General features: G+C 41.0%; 1 protein-coding gene across 1 annotated transcript in view; it reads left to right on the top strand.

Moving 5' to 3' along the window:
* Positions 1 to 15,706, top strand: part of SORCS3 (sortilin related VPS10 domain containing receptor 3) — a 267,756-nt gene that overhangs the window by 73,915 nt on the left and 178,135 nt on the right. Inside the window, exon 2 of the mRNA XM_021536263.3 lies at positions 11,047 to 11,114. Coding sequence (XP_021391938.2) covers positions 11,047 to 11,114 — 68 coding nt within the window. The remainder of the gene's footprint in view (positions 1 to 11,046; positions 11,115 to 15,706) is intronic.

The following is a 15,706-nucleotide window of genomic DNA, read 5'->3' on the forward strand; positions in this document are numbered from 1 at the left end:
CAAGTTCCTCTATTTTTCTCAGCTTCTTTTTTTTTTTTCTTTTTTTATAAGTAACAGAACACTTAAGTCTGTAAGAAAAATTGCCCTTGACAGCTTCAGCTGTGCTGTTCCGTATCTTCCCATGTAGGCATTAGCACAAGGTATTTCTAAAGTGGGAAAAAAACATTTTCTTTCTTTCTTACTAAGGTCAAAACCAGATGAAAGGATTTTTTTCTTAAACACATTCCCCCTCCCCCTTTGAGTTATTGGACTGACACTAAAAATTACAATTGTATTGTGGATCCTCAAAGATTCCTTTGATTTCTTCTACCCCACCATGAGCTGGTGCCAATCTTTCACAGGACAATTTTTTGAGAGCCGGAGGGGGGTGGGGGAATATATTAAAAGTTTTACTGCTGAGATGAGGATGATGTTATATCTGCTGGCTCAGTGTGGTGGATATACACAGAGGAATAATTCCCAGCTCACATTCTGAAAATACCTAGTGAGAGAGATTTCATGTAAGTCTGCTTGGTTAGGCCCTCCAAAGGAGATAACATCCTGGCTCCAAGGGTGCTTGGCATGAGCAAGAGCTGCTCTGCACAGGAGCAAAGAAAGGAAATTGCCCAGACAGTGTGTTTTCACAGCAACATATGAAAATTCACAGATGAAAATAATTTGGCTTTACTATTTAATGATACAAGACAAATAATAATAGTAAAAAGCTACTTATGGTGCAAGTAGTTCAGCCATTGTAATGATGATGAAATGTGTGCACATGAAAAATTCAGAATAAAAATAAAAACAATAAAGGTGTTTAAAATAATGAGTAAAGGTTATTTCAAAGGAATATGAGTAGGAAAAGGAGCTGCTAGAGCAGAGTCTGACCTTGCCATAGTTGAGCCACTAAGTTTTAAAGTCACTTTTGTCGCCTGCAGATGAGAACTGCATAAACAGAAGTTCAAGGTCAGGAGAGTGCTGTTAATTGGACAGACCACGTTTTTATTACCTTAATATATAAGATAATCAGATCATTTAATTTTTTTAAAATCTATAATAATGTAAAAATATGTTAATTGGCTATTTAGCACTCAGACTCTTGCTTCTGACCTTTTGTCTGTCAAGAGCCCTGACTTGTGCTTGTCTCTTCCCTCAGGCACTTTCCTATTCTGTGTCCCACTCAGTCTGAGTGACCCAAGTTGCTTGTGATACTTACTCATATAATCTAAATGATCACTCTTATTTTTATCTTGTTCTTCCTGTGATGATTCTCATATTTCACCTTCCCTACTGTTTAATTATAAGTACTCTATGTCTATGTATGCATATTCAAGACATTGTGATTGCATAATGAATTTGTACAATGATGTTACAGTTTAAACTGGGTTCTCATATGTGGTGGAAAATCCAATTATTGGATGTTGATAGTTGCAGAACCATAACTCGAACAATTTGTGCATTTTGCTCTTCTTCCCTCTGTGCTACACTTGACATTTGGCAAAGTGCAATAATCCTTATTTCTCTGGCTGCTGTGAGGAAGGGAATGAGCCAAAGTCTAAGGTGCTTGAATTTGCAGTTGATAAGGATCCAGGAGTGGAAGGTCTTTTAACTGGCCACTAAAAACAGATGTGAGGGTTTATCTCCCAGCAGGTAGATTGTTTTCTTCCATGGTAACATCTGTAATAATTCAACTTTTGGGCTGGTTCTCCAGTGCTAGCAGTGATACATTTTCACATGAAGTAAGCCTTTGTAGCCATGAGGCTGGAGTGGATTTCAAGAGGATATCTACTCCATCTTCCGTCCCTGGGGGAGAGAGAATCTCTTGCCCATGCACTGATCAATAACAATGGTGTTTGAGTTGCTAATTGGAATCTGAAGAAGATAATTAATATTTATCTATGTATATGTATATATGCAGGGGAGTGGTGAGAGGGCATATGTGTCAGAGGAGTGAGAGTTCCTGAGTAGAACCTGGAGTTCAAAGTGGAATAACTATAGCCACCCTGAATTTTCTTGAAAAATCACCTTTATAGGAACTTTTTTTCCCACTCATCCTTTCAGAATGCCTCAGACACAAAATTTCCCACATAGTTTAGTTTAGCTTCTTTTATAGAACCAGATACTCTTGCCTCCAAGAAAAACCCTTTCCAGTCCTGGCAGTTGAAAGGATCTCAAAGGGCTATGCTCCCTTACCTTTTTTTTTTATTATTTTATTTTTTTATTTTTTTAAATGAAATTGAGAGCTGTCCTGTGAAGGTAGTGTACCCATACTTGGAGTTCAAGTCATTCCTTCTTTTCAGGTCTCCCCATGTCAGAAGTTTTAAATGGCCCTTCAGCAAAAATGATGTGACTGACCCCACAGAGATAAATTGCTGCACAAAATCTGCTGCTTCGCAGATGGTATCAGGAGATAATTGGAATAAGAACTGAGACAGCAAAGTATCTGGGGCTTTTTTCATTTTCTTCTTGAACTTGGAGGTGTGCACACATCAGCTTTAAAAGGAAGATGGAGAAGGGAAAAAAAATAAAATTAAAGTTTTCAAGGCTTTAGAGAGGGGCTTCTTAGAAAGGGGGAAGAACTGGGATATGTGATCTAGTGTGGGTTTCTGGATCAATAGAAATAAATAATGAGTTCTTTGTGATTACCTCTTATAAGCACCCTTAAATCATATCACTACCTGACAAGAGAGATTGTATTTATGTTAAACTGAGTTACACAGAGATAAAGCTCAGGCTTCTGTTATTTTAAGCAATCTAGATGTCTTTTCTGGTGGGAATGTGTATTTATGTGCAGAAAACCATCCTGAAAAGCTGGGAAAAATTCTGTGGGGCAAAACTGTGCCTTGTCAGGGGGGTGGATCAGATAATCTGGGGAGTATTTTCTATCTCTGACTTCTCTGACTAATGCTAATCACAAACTGCTGACAGTGTTGGTGGGTCCACCCTCCCTTCCAGTGTGTTTATTCCTAATTACCACACCTTTTCCAGCCACTCTCTCCTAATTTTGTGTGGCTGATAATTACTTTTATATTACATAGACACAGATGCACATGAGTGTGTGCACTCTCCTGCAGCCTCTGGGACAGGATCCAGCTGCTCTTTAAGGACTGCTGTAGGCATCTCATTTATTTCCTTATTGAGGAAGCTTTGCACAATTGCAATTAGAGTTACAATTTTTGTGCTTGTGTGCATGCACTAAAGGTGAGCATGCGGGTGTGCAGGAGATATTCTTGCTGAAACTGAGGCAGGATTTACCAATTTTATTTCTTATTTTCTTGGAAAAAATGTTGCATGAGAGATATTGCCCAATTTTTAATGTGTAGTGGAGACGAAAGAGCCTTGTGGCTGACTTGCAGCCACTCTACAGCTCGCGGCTGTGAATACCCTCCCTTTGGTTGATAATTGGAATGTCTGCCTTGGGAGTAGGAAAACCAGACTTCTTTTCCTACATTGTTGTAAAACATTATAGTCCAATTCCTTTCCTGAGTCCTGGAGTCATTAGTCATTGCCTTGCTGGTGGGGATATTCAGCTGCACTCACTGCCACAGCAAGGATTTGTATGCGCGATGCATCTGAACATATCCTAAATTACAGTCCCTGCACCAAAATGCCTAAAACTGAAAGCATGGAAGACCCTGTCAGATTCAATTAAAAATGCTTTCTAGATTTGTGAGAGGCCAGTAAGGTAAATCCATGACTGGAAGAGGTGTCTCTCTCAGTGCTGATGCTGATGGCAACTGTTTGTTTGACAGGCTGGGCTTGCCCTTGAATTGCCAAGGCATCCAAAAGAACCAGCACACAAAATTCCTGCCCTGCTTTTGCTCCTAAAGGCACAGGAGGAGAAAGCTGGGCTTTCCAGATCTGCCTCTTTCTGCAAGGCACTGTAGCTGTTTTGGTTCTGTGTGGTTTTTTTTTTTTTTTTTTTTTTTTTCATCCTCAGATTCTGTTCATTCAATGCAAGTCCTGTAAATGGGAATTTCAAACTGCTGCTTACATCTGGAAGGTGCTTTTCTGAAAACAATGCGATCTGTATCCAGCTGTGTCAGTGGGAAGACTTCTGCTCTGGCTCCAGTCCATTGTGGTGCCTGATTTATATTGAAAGGAAGGAGGGCAGGGGACAGAAGGAACCTGCTGTGGCAGTTTTCCCACTGGAAAGTGATAAGCAACACAGGCAAAGAAGGATTAAAGGCGAATATCCTCTTTTTAGTTACTGGTTCTTGTTTTGAGCACAAATTTGACAGTCTCAGCTGTTTGGAGATCACAAGTTCACTGGAACATGTTTTGCTTCTGTGTGTGATCTTGGGATTTGTCTCTTTCAATTTCAGAGGGCTCTTTTGTCTGCAGTGCCTGAAGCCTCCCACAGATCATTTTTGTCTCTCCAGAGATTAAAAAAAGAAAAAAAAAGAAGGAAAAAGTCCTTTGCTGCAAGTTAAATTGGCAAAGCTTTACTCTTACACAAGTGCTACTCTGATTTCCAGGGGCAAGATTTGGCCTGTGTTTGTTGTCAGTACCTCTGCTGTTTTCTTATTGTCAAAAGACAATATTCTCATTTCTTAGGATGTGCTATTCATTAATTCCTATTATCTGGAGATAAGTTTTCTTCAGCTATGCTCACCAGAGTGGGGAAAAAAAGGGAGATTGGTATTTAAGGTGTATGTGTTCCTTTTTAGCTAATCCTTCTCTTACTCTGCGTGGACTCAGATTGGTGTTTTATCTTCCAGATGATGCCTCTTACCTCAAATTATTGAAATGTGCTGAGTTGGATTCTTTCAACTATGCTGAATTCCTCAATGGAGGCTTTTTCAGAATAGTCTGATTTTTCATATGTATTCACAAAGTGGATTGAACCAAACTCTTAAAAGTTGATTTGGAGTCTTCTTTCTGTGTGTTCCCATGTAGAGAAACACTTAAAATTTCACTTAACCTCTCTTTGCCTCCTCATCAGTAAAACAAAGATGCCATTATGTGCCTTGTTTCACAGTGGTGATGCTTGCAGAATCTGTTAAGACCTGTGGAATTTAAATTCCTCTCCTGGGAGCTTTGTAATAGTTCTATATGCTTCTCACAACTGGAGATGGCACTCTTGGGTATTGGCAACTGCACTCAGACCTCCAGTGGAAGTGAGGATGGTGATGTTGCATAGTGTGATCACTCACATGCACACATATATTTTTGAGGCTGTATTTGTGTGAAGAGATTTTGATGAGACCAGGATTATGTAGTGATTGTTTTTGAGACTCATGCTACCTTGACCTAGGAAAACACTTGTACTGGAATAATTTTCCTCAGAGCAGCCTGTGCTGTGTTCTGAATTCCAAGTTAAAACACTGATGATAGCACATCAGTGTTTTAGGTGTAGTTGAACAGAACTTCACAGTGTTTTCTGTTTCTCACTCTGCCCACTGAAAGCGGAGGTCAGAAAGGTGTTTTGTTCTATACAACATCATCCTCAGCAGCAGTAACTGTTCTAAGGCTGATTTTGCATTGGTGTGCTGAGGAGAGTCAATGACTGCCCTTATATCACTTGTTTGTTTATAGTTTCTTCCATTTCCTTAACTAATGACAATGTCTTGGTCAGGAATGACAAGTTTTTTTCACTTTTGCTTTTCTGGTTTTCTCCTCCACCAACTTGGGGTGGGACAGAGTCAGTGTCTGGGTTTGTGCTTAGTTCCTCCTTGGGGTCAGCCTACCACACACTTAAGCACAAATATAGATTGAGCATGTAAATGGTCCTTTCCCCTTCTTTTGAATGTTTGTTTGGGAAAAATTAGGCTATTGGTGGCTTTTGACAGACTTAGCTTTGAGTGAAGAGATTGCATGAAAGAGTGCCTTAGAAATTCATGATTTTGAATGTACATGTCCATGTGCTTGCCAATCAGTCCATCTTTAGTTAATAATCTTGTGCCTTGAAAACCACCCACCACCACCACAAAAAGAAACCCAAACCAGCCAAACAAAACCCCAAAAAGATCCCAAATTAGAAAACATCAGGGACCTAGATAGATAAGTGCTGCTGGTGTTTAAGCCCCAGAGCAGTTTAAGCCAATTTTTCTTTGGCTGTGATCATTTTTCCTCACACTGGTTCCCAGTATCCTGTGGTTGCTCACATTTGAAATTTACTCCTTGGGTGCTGTTGCTCTCATACGGATTGGGGAATGGCAGATGGAAATTGCAGACAAGCTTCCTGTGGTTGGCTTGGAGGGTAGAAAATGTGGCAAGCATCATGGAAATATGTCTGTGGGCAGGAGACAGAGACCCCAGCATGCCAGAGCAAGTGAGTGGAGAGCTCTCATTTTTCACATGTAAATTTGCCTGTCCTCTTTCTGCTGTGCTCTGTGCTGCCTAGTGCTCATCCCTGTACTCTTTATTAATTACACTTGGCAAATATGTGCACAGGGCTACTGATGAGTTGTGTTAATCTCTGTGCTGATACAGCAGGATCACTCAGAGAAGAGATATCTCCTGAAGTGAATCAGAGCTGGCCTTTCTGATTTCTGATTTCTGTCTGACTTCTACTTTGGCTGCTGTGCTCTTCCCTCTCGTGTCCCTAATATCTCCCTTAAGCAGGAGTGTAGGGTCTCCACACAGCCTTTGGTGTGGTGCTTTTCACTTGTTCTGAAGTTCACTGTCAGCCTGCTGAAGGAACTGCACTGCCTTTGCACTTTTAATTTGTGGGAAACAGGCATTATATATTCCACTCTGGGGTATATGCAAAGCACTTTGCCAGTTTGGAATTGGCAAGATCTGAAGCTGGGTTTAATGAACTGAAGTAATTTTCCTTCGTAGTAAAATTTTATTGGCATGGAAGATTGTTACACCACCAAACATTCTGAAAAGCTTTTGAGTACTTTTGTGATTTGTGGGCTTGGAGATTCCTGATAATTGCCTGAACAATAGAGATCCCTTCAGGGATGTGCTTTTGAGATGGAATGAAATGTGGGCTAATGTTCCTGGTTGTATTTTTTCTGCTTTCATCCCAGCCAAGTTGTGTTAAGACTCAAGGCTGCTGAATTGGACAGTTTTGGACACTTGCTGGCTTTATTTTAGACACATGGTCCATCATGTTAAATCTGGATTTAGTGGTTTAGTATGCTATAGTGCATTGTGTCAGGATTCCTCAGTGCCAGAGGCTCTTAATCTGTACTGATGTATAGACCATTGAAGGTAAATGATTGACAGGTGCTGGCTTTTTTAATATAAGCCTTAAAGCAGGGTATTTAGTAGACAGTGAAAACAACTCCAACCTACATGCAATGTGGAGATGCATGTGTGAAAAATAAAGCACATAAGAAAATTCTTGTAGAACTGGAACATTTCTTTCTGAAGAAAATATATTTTTTCTGATTATTCTTTCTCTATTCCCACTTCTGTCTACAAAACCAAAACAATTTGTTAAATTATTCAGGTCATTAAGTTTTGTGTAAGCTCAGCTTGAAATTGCATTTTCTGGAGGGATTATATTGCCTTAAGGGAGATGTAATTCAGACTCCTTATTTCCACATTCTGTCCTGGAGACTCTTTCCCTTTTTTTTCATTCTCAACCAGCTGAGCTGCTTGGTGTCCCAAGGGACACCTGCCCTGGGGTGTCCTGGGAAGCACAGGGTAGTGTGTGGAGCCTAGCCTGCAGGAGATGAGGAAATTTCATATCTGAGCTGTATTTCCTAAAATGAGAAGTATGATCCCATAGCAAAATGCAGTTTAACATTGAGCTGACTTGGAATTAATTTTGCAAAGATTGGTTTGATGAATAGAAACAGTTTAATTTGGCACTATGAAGGTGTTTTCTTTATTTTGATTAAATAATGCGTAAGTGTAAGTTTTTGCTGTTTCTGAATTTCTTGGAACTTAATAAATTTTTATTTCTTTTCCCCAGAGCAAAATGTTTTCATTTATGTTGCAGAGTGGGCATTTTCTATGGGGTGGCAATTCCAGATTTCTCTCAGTTCAGGGAAAGAAAATGTTTTTGAAGTAGTGCCTTAATTGTAAAATCTCCAGTTTTCAGTAGAATTCAGCTTTTAAAATGAAACCTATCAAGATTTTAATGCAAAATTACACTGTCATGGAAAAAAAAGTAATTTGTTAGTGTTCACAAAAACAGCTGAGCTTCTTCAACTACAAAGCAGAAATTGGAATCAATGTCTCAGACTGAGTCAAGGAAGGATTTTCCCTTTTTAATTTTTCCTTTTCCTGTCAGAATTCAGTTCTGGAAAATGTGTCCTATTTTCCTTCTATTTTGTTCCATCCTCTTCCAATTAAAGCATTGAAACAACATGATGCCAGAAAACCTGGTACTTTCCCACATCTGCCCCTGCCTCATGTTTCTTCTTAGCATGGTTGGGCAGCCTGTTGGTGCTCAGAATATCCTCTTGGAAGGGTTTGGTGTTTCCTCTGCAGAGCTGTGTCAAACACAGCCCATGGGACAGCTCAGCATCCAGCTCTGCCTCTCAGGCTCTGCCTCAACCCCACGGTGCTCCCTGGGCAGCTGAGTTTGCTCTGTGCTCTCACAAGGCAGCCTGTAGGGGGAAGATGCTTTTGCAGCTTTTCTTGGGAAGGTTGTGTGTTCAGACTCTCAGATCCTCTCTGCTTTTCAGACTCCCAAACCATTGCAAGAGTTGCCTTTATTGAATTTGGGGTGGTTTTTTTTCTCAAAAGTAAGCAGGAGCAGAGTGGAAGCTGCCTGGGTTACTGGTGTGGGAATGCTGCCTGTTCTGGGCTCATGTGGTGAGTGATTTTAAGGACAGGTTGCTGTAGGTGTTACCACTGCCTCAGGAAATTCCTGCTATTTCCTGGGACTGTGTGTAAGATATGCTCAAGGGACGCTTGTCCTTTCCATGCATCACCAAGTAGAGATGGATGTTAGTCAGTCATTCCAGGCAAAAATCCAGAAAAGTCATTCTAAACAACATGCTTTTACTATGAATTTATATCCAGGAGTGGAGTAGCATTCATCCCACTTCTGTAAAGCTGTTGTTATCCTGGGATTTGCAGGGTGTAATACAGAAGTGACGTCTTCAAAAATATAGGGCATAGGAGATCTGGGGAGAGACACACCAAGAGCTGGGAGGGTATGGATGCTGCCTTTAATTGTAATTGCAGTTTAGGGTAGAAATAAGGTAGAATCTGTTGAAATTTGATCAAGACACAGAGATTTTATTTACAATATTTAGGAATGAATCCAGGATCCACTGAACTCAGCTGTCTTCAATGTGCTTAGACTTTGAAACTCAAAAATTTTGTGAAACCTCACCAGACTTGTGAGCAATATGAGGGGTGTAATTTCAGGCAGGGCAGGGCTTGTGCCATAGTGCATGGCTTCCTAGAGAGTCTTGAGAGGAGTGGTGGCTGAGTGCCTGTGGGATTATAGGGAACGTCCTGAAAATGTCATTCTCATTGGATTTTAGCTGGGAGAAGATGCCCTGCTTGGGTGTAAGGGGTGGAGGCAGACAAACCATGCAGACCTTGGTTGCTGCAGCTTGCAGCAACCTCCTTTGTATAGGCTGCATTAAAAATGATGTTAGCCTTATTTCCCCATAGCATAGTGTTGGTTTCAGCTGACATGAGCTTGCATATGCTGACTCAAATTTGCCTGGCAGGTTTCTTTTCACACCCTGCTGGAAGCAGCTTGGCTATTATCTTCTTCCTAAAGGTCTCTGCATGGGGAAATAAAGGGTAAAATGCAATAGGGGATGGTAAAAGTGAATCCAGGAGAGGGAGGAGTGCTCAGAGCATCTATTCTAAAGTCATTAAGATGGCACTGACTGCATAGTCACGTACCAAGGTCCCTTACAATTTGAACAGGTTTTTTCCTGGTATTATGCTGACAGTAAATGAGTGCTGCAGCAGCTGTGATATTGATTAATCCTTTGGCATTTTTCTGCACAGCTTTAAACTTTGCTCTCTCTCACAGCTGGAGCAGATGTGAGGGAAACTGGCCTGTGCTTGAATCCTGCAAGGAGGAAATGATGCTGAAATGTTAAAACTATGCAAAACAAGAATGAAGAGGTGCCCTGGAGCTCTTCCTTGAGGCTGGTCCTGTAGAATCCAAGGGAATGAACTGTATGACATTAGTAATGCTAAAAAGGCAGGGAGCAGATACTCAAATGCTCTTACCTTCCCTCTGTTCCCTCTGCACAAGTTCCCATCCCACGTGAGCCTGGGAGCCTGCACATGGGCTCCCAAGCTATCAAAATGCATAACTGCCTTTCTGGAGAGGAGGGCATTGGGCAATGTAGCTTGTGGCTAGGAGGATTGCATTTACCTGTGAAATCTGAGGTCACAGCACCAGGTAGATCAGAGGGAAAGCATATTCCTCTGTGAACCCCCATGTGCTGCTTAACTCCCTCTCCCCTAACCTCAGTTTTGCAGGGGCATAACTCAGGAGTCTTTTCTCCAGAAAGTCAGTGATTCCTGGGGCCTCTGACTGTCTGTGAGCACTAAAGATCCAAGTGAAGGTTTGTCTTGCTCAGTGCATAAGCAAAATGTCATGCTCTGTGTCCCTCTTACCACTGTGGGAAGGTGATGGCATGTTGGAATTCCCGGGCTCTGGAGTCAGTGACAGCAGGTGGAGAAAACAAAGCTGACTCTAGGCAAGATGGATTGTTTTGGTGGATGGGGATCTACATAAAAACAAATTTGCCAGTTTGTTCTGTGGAGACTGAATAATTAATGATAGAATGTTGAGAGACAAAAGAAATTGACTGTAATTTTAGATTGAGCTATTGAATTAACAAGGGTGCATTTGATTCCATCCCTGACTTTGAATAATCATAGTTGCAGAGAGGTCAGCTCACAAAGTCTGATTAATTCCTGGTGGCATGTTTTACTTCAAATGCAAAACATTTTGGGATTAAAATACGTGCTACTGGTTATACAATGTGCTAAGCTAATGATTTTCCATTTTATTTTTAAACCTACTTTATCCTATAATACTGCAAATTTAATGGATAAATGCTCAGCTTTCCTTTAGGTGGTTTCATATGCCCTGTGTATTGTTATAAAATCTAACATCAACCTTTTTTTTTTCCTCCTCTTTTCCCTTTCTCTCTTTCTCCCTCCCTCCCTCTCTAGGTGATTCTCATTCTGACAAAGCTCTATGACTTCAACCTGGGGAGTGTCACAGAGAGCTCACTGTGGAGGTATGTGGAAATTGGAAATCACAGCAATGGGCATGGAGGGCTGTGCTGTGTCTGGGGGCTGGCCTGGGCTGTGGGCATGGGGCAATATCTGAGTTCTTCAGACAAGGAGCTGGGAAGGAATCTGAGACAAATGGAGCTGCTCTTTGGGAAAGGGATGCAAGATTAGGACACATTCCTTTAATGAAGTGGGGTCTGCAAACAAGTGGGTTTCATCATGTAATGGCACTTCCCTGACACACAGAGGAGCTTGGTTTCCTTCTCAGCTTTGAGTGTCCTTCCTCTCTCTACTGTGAGGCTGGCAGTGAGAACAGGCTCTATAGATGGATACACACTTGCTGGAACTGTGTCTGAGAAGGAATAAAACACAGTGTAAGATATAATCTTAGCTGATGCTGGCCTTGTTCCTCACCCCTGTGAGCTAAGAGGGTCATCTTGGTAGTGACTGTGTGTTGGGCTGTAAGGAGAGTAGCTCCAGAAGAACTGGAGATGCCACAGTGTCCTCTCCACTGTGGATGTACTTGTATGGTGCCACATAGCTGCCATGTTCCTAGTCTAGCATGAGAGATAGGCTGTCCTGCCCTGGGGAAGCATGCTTCTGGACTGTGTGTTTGGAAGTGTGTGTGTGTGCATTTAAAATAAAGAAATAACTTAAAATCCCCTCAGTCCCCAAACTCAGCCCTATAAACAGGTCAGTTCCTTGGTATTTGAAATCACCAAATTGTTTCATCCTACCTGTGGAGTAGTATGCCTTTAACAGAATTGCCATCAGGTGTTTTTTACCCTGGTACATTAAAAAAAAAAAGAAGAAAGAAAAGGCAGCCAGGACTGAAGAGACCAAGTGCCTTGTTTCAGATTTATCTGGTTTATTATAGCTATTGTGAACCCTGCTCAAAATGCAGCTGGTGGAACCCTCAGTGATTGTAGCCATTGCTTGGGTGTCAGCCCTTCGTGGCAGATGGTCTCTTCTGCTTCTTTCTTCACACGTGATTTAAAAGCCCCTGTCTGGAGCAGGCTTTGGCCATTTGCTGAAGGTTTATTCCTGTAAATGCATTTAAGAGTTAATTATTCAGTAGAGCTCTTGAAACTTCTCAATTTGAACAGTACTTAAGAAGCCTAATTGCACTGCACTATGGTAATCTGCAAAAGTATAAATAACCATGCTGCTAATAAGAGAGAACAGTCATTTCCACTTACCCTGGTACTTTTCAAGGTATTAATGCCTTAAAAAACTTTTGCCTCTTTACGTAGCAAGTACAAATGGCACAGTAATTGTACTTTAAATGTAATTGCCAAACAATCTGCCCTGCATAACTAATGTAACAAAAAGGCAAACCTTGTCTTAATCCTGAGCTTGCAGCATCACCTGAGCTCTGCAGAAAGGTAATAGCAGCACCACTTTTGGAGGCTTCCCAAAGTGATAGAAATGTAATTAATCATCAATACAATTGAAAACATCCAGCACTTGGTCAGCTGGGAAAACTCACTGCTTTGTGGGAATGTGTTCTGGAACACTTCTGTGTCTGGTCTCCAGTGAAATAGGGGCCAGTGGGGGCCTGGAGATAGAAGTTGAGAAATTAGAACTTCACAGGTTCTTTTCCTAGGTTGGTGAGGAAAGCTCAGGGTAAGAGCTAGTAGATAGATCTCCTGGGCTCTAAACCTTATTTTCCACTTGGAAAACTCAGGAATAAGCCATGTTTTACTCGACAGGGGAGCATGGAATCTTGGAGAGCATCTATGAGTTTCTCTGCTAAGGACATTTTAGAAATGCAAATAGATACTAGGTGTAAGAAATAAGCCAGAGAAATACTCCTTTTCTTGGGATTTCCTGTTCTATTTGCACATTCAGGCCCCTGAATCTTTCCATTATTTAAATTGGTGTTTTTCAATATTTCCTTTTCGTTTTTGAGACCTTGAAAATTTTAAAAAGAGGATTTGTCTTTGCAGAATGATTGTAAGCCTCTTGGCAAGAGGTTTGCTTTCTTTAGTTACTTTTTGTAGATTCTTTGAGCCCCCATACAGATCAGAAACTGAATGCAACTTTAACTATGTATCAAAAGATGATCTGTACATTTCCAAGGGCTTTTTTTTTTTTTTTCCCTGTGTTTTGGAAATACAACAAATCCTTTCTGCTAGCCAGGAGTCCTGCCCATCTGAGCCATGCTGCTGTATGATATCTACCCTGACCACTTGGCAAATACAGTTGCCTTCACAAGGGAGGAATGTGGCTTTTGTGGCAGAGAGAAATGAATTACACGGCAGAGGATGCTGAGATAGAGCAGAGTGCAATGCAATCTCCAAATACCATCTTTCATCAAAATCTCCTCCTCAGTTCCCCCTGGGTTTATAGCATGAGAGGCTTCTTTTAATGGAAAACTGAATTGCCATATAAAAAGAATTTCTAATCACTGCATCTAAATACAAAAACAAGTAAATCAATAAGAAAACATCCTGAATGTAATTAAAAAAGGGAGTGAGAGCAACAGAGGAAGAGAGGAAAATTAGAAGTTACATTTGAAAACTGCTCCTATATCAGGCTGGTACGAGCTTAGACAGAGGAATTCTCGTCAGCATTTGCTTGCAGGGAAACAGACATTTCTCTAATATCCAAATTCATGCTTCTGGGGCTCAAACAATCACAAAAAAGGTCTTTATTGCTACTGAAGCAGCCAGCCTTGAAGCAGCCAGCTTCAAGGAAAAAACACACACCCACACCACCCCCCCCTTGCTTGTGAATGCCATTTCTCTTCTTCGTCACGGGAGATACCTGTCAGTTGTGGTTTAGATTTTTGTTTTTCCCACTGATTTGAGTGGAGGTGATAATTTTCCTCCTATGAAAGGAAGCTACTTTATTGCTACTTTACTATATGTGTGATGGTGTGAGTAGCTCATGAATTTATAGAGAGATGTCTTTTACATAGGTCAACAAATATAACTGTAAAAATTATTTAAGTTTTTAGACATGCAAACCCTTTATCAGTTCTCATTGCCTAGTGAATTATCTAACTGTGTAGTTAAGAATCCTTCCTGCTTTAAATAAAAAAAATAATGAAGGGATGGCCATATGCTTTCTGTAGAGTTTTTTTCACCCCACTAACACCTCCACCAACAAAAGTAAAACAATTTTCCCTTCAAATCTGTAAACTTATATGATTTTGATTTGAAGTGCTGTTGGAGCACCTCTGCTTCCCAGACTGTCTGTAGGCCAGGATCTCTGTATCAAGCTTCATTGTCCATGAGGAACTGTAAGCATACAGGAGTGATCTGCATGAAATATGAACTGTCTCTGAAGAGTAGGTGCCAGGCTCTTCACAGGAGTTGTTTAAGATGTACAGTATTGAGATAGAGTTGTGGGAACATTCTGGATAAGTATTTAAAATTGATATTGTAATATTTAAAATGTTTTCAACTGTTTCAGCCAAAGTGTATTGAACAGTTTCTTTCTGCTAAGATAACTGGAATAAAAGGTTTTCCATTGTTGCCTGCTTTAGTACTCAGGAATGTATTCATTTATTTTATTTGTTTGGATTGCAGTAGCTAAAAAGACAGTTTCCCTCTCAAGGGAGCTCTCAATCTCAGGTGAAGACAGAGAGACAAAACATGGTGATCCAGAAGACAGGAGAGGCACAAGTGAGCAAGGAGCTATTTATGATCAATGCCACAGCCATGGCTGCAAGACATCAGCTAATTGGGCAGTGGGGAGCAGTTTAGATTTTCTTCCGAAGTGCAAGCACTTGCATGTGTCAGCTCTGAGTCCCTGCTACCATTTTACCACCTCAGATGGGTCTCCTGGAGTTCCTCTCCTCTGGCTGTTTTCCTGGCTAAATTACCTGATTGCACATAATGCTGGCCCATGCATTAACCCAAAATTGTGACTAACTCTTTCTGTTTAAGAAGCTAAAATGCTGATAAAGAAATATATATATATATATATATATATATATATATATATATATATTCTTTCTTATTAACCCAGAAATTATGTGTCCATGGTAGCAGTCAAAAATCCCCAAGCATTTTTTTTTACTCTTGTGGCTGCTGTGCCTCTGCTGTGCCGAAAGAGGTTAGTCTGTTGTCTCAGTCTCTTTGTTGAGTTAAAAAAAAAACAACCTTTCAGCTTTTTAATAGAGGCAGCTGCAAAATGCAGCAGCTGCAGCCCTAGTTTGAAGCAGAGAGGAGTCAAACCCCCAGCTTGGTTGCAGGCTGCCTCATGTCGTGCATCGCTGTTTCATCCAGTTCTGTTTGAGCTACCAGAGGGCTTCACGTTGTTTCCTCCCATGGAATTGCCTCTTAAGCCTGCCACAGTCCCCAGAGGCCCTCAGCAGGTGACAGTGCACCTCTAGCATTACAAAAATGTCCCAGCTCAGGCTGATTTCTGTGTCCTAGGTTTGTGTGTGGCACACAGAGCTGGCTTCATAGGGCTGCTCTATGGGAAAGGTGAATGTGGTGTCAAGTGCCCTTAACTGAGGCTTAGTCTGGTTGCTCCAAGTGTAGCAGCTCCTAAGACTGGTGATCAGGAGATTGAAAAATGATTCAAATTTCCATATCATCCTCTGTGAAACAAGCTAAACCTGAAATAAGTCATGACAGAGCTT

The sequence above is a fragment of the Lonchura striata genome, chromosome 7 (assembly GCF_046129695.1).
Source record: "Lonchura striata isolate bLonStr1 chromosome 7, bLonStr1.mat, whole genome shotgun sequence".
In the NCBI taxonomy this organism is placed as follows: domain Eukaryota; kingdom Metazoa; phylum Chordata; class Aves; order Passeriformes; family Estrildidae; genus Lonchura; species Lonchura striata.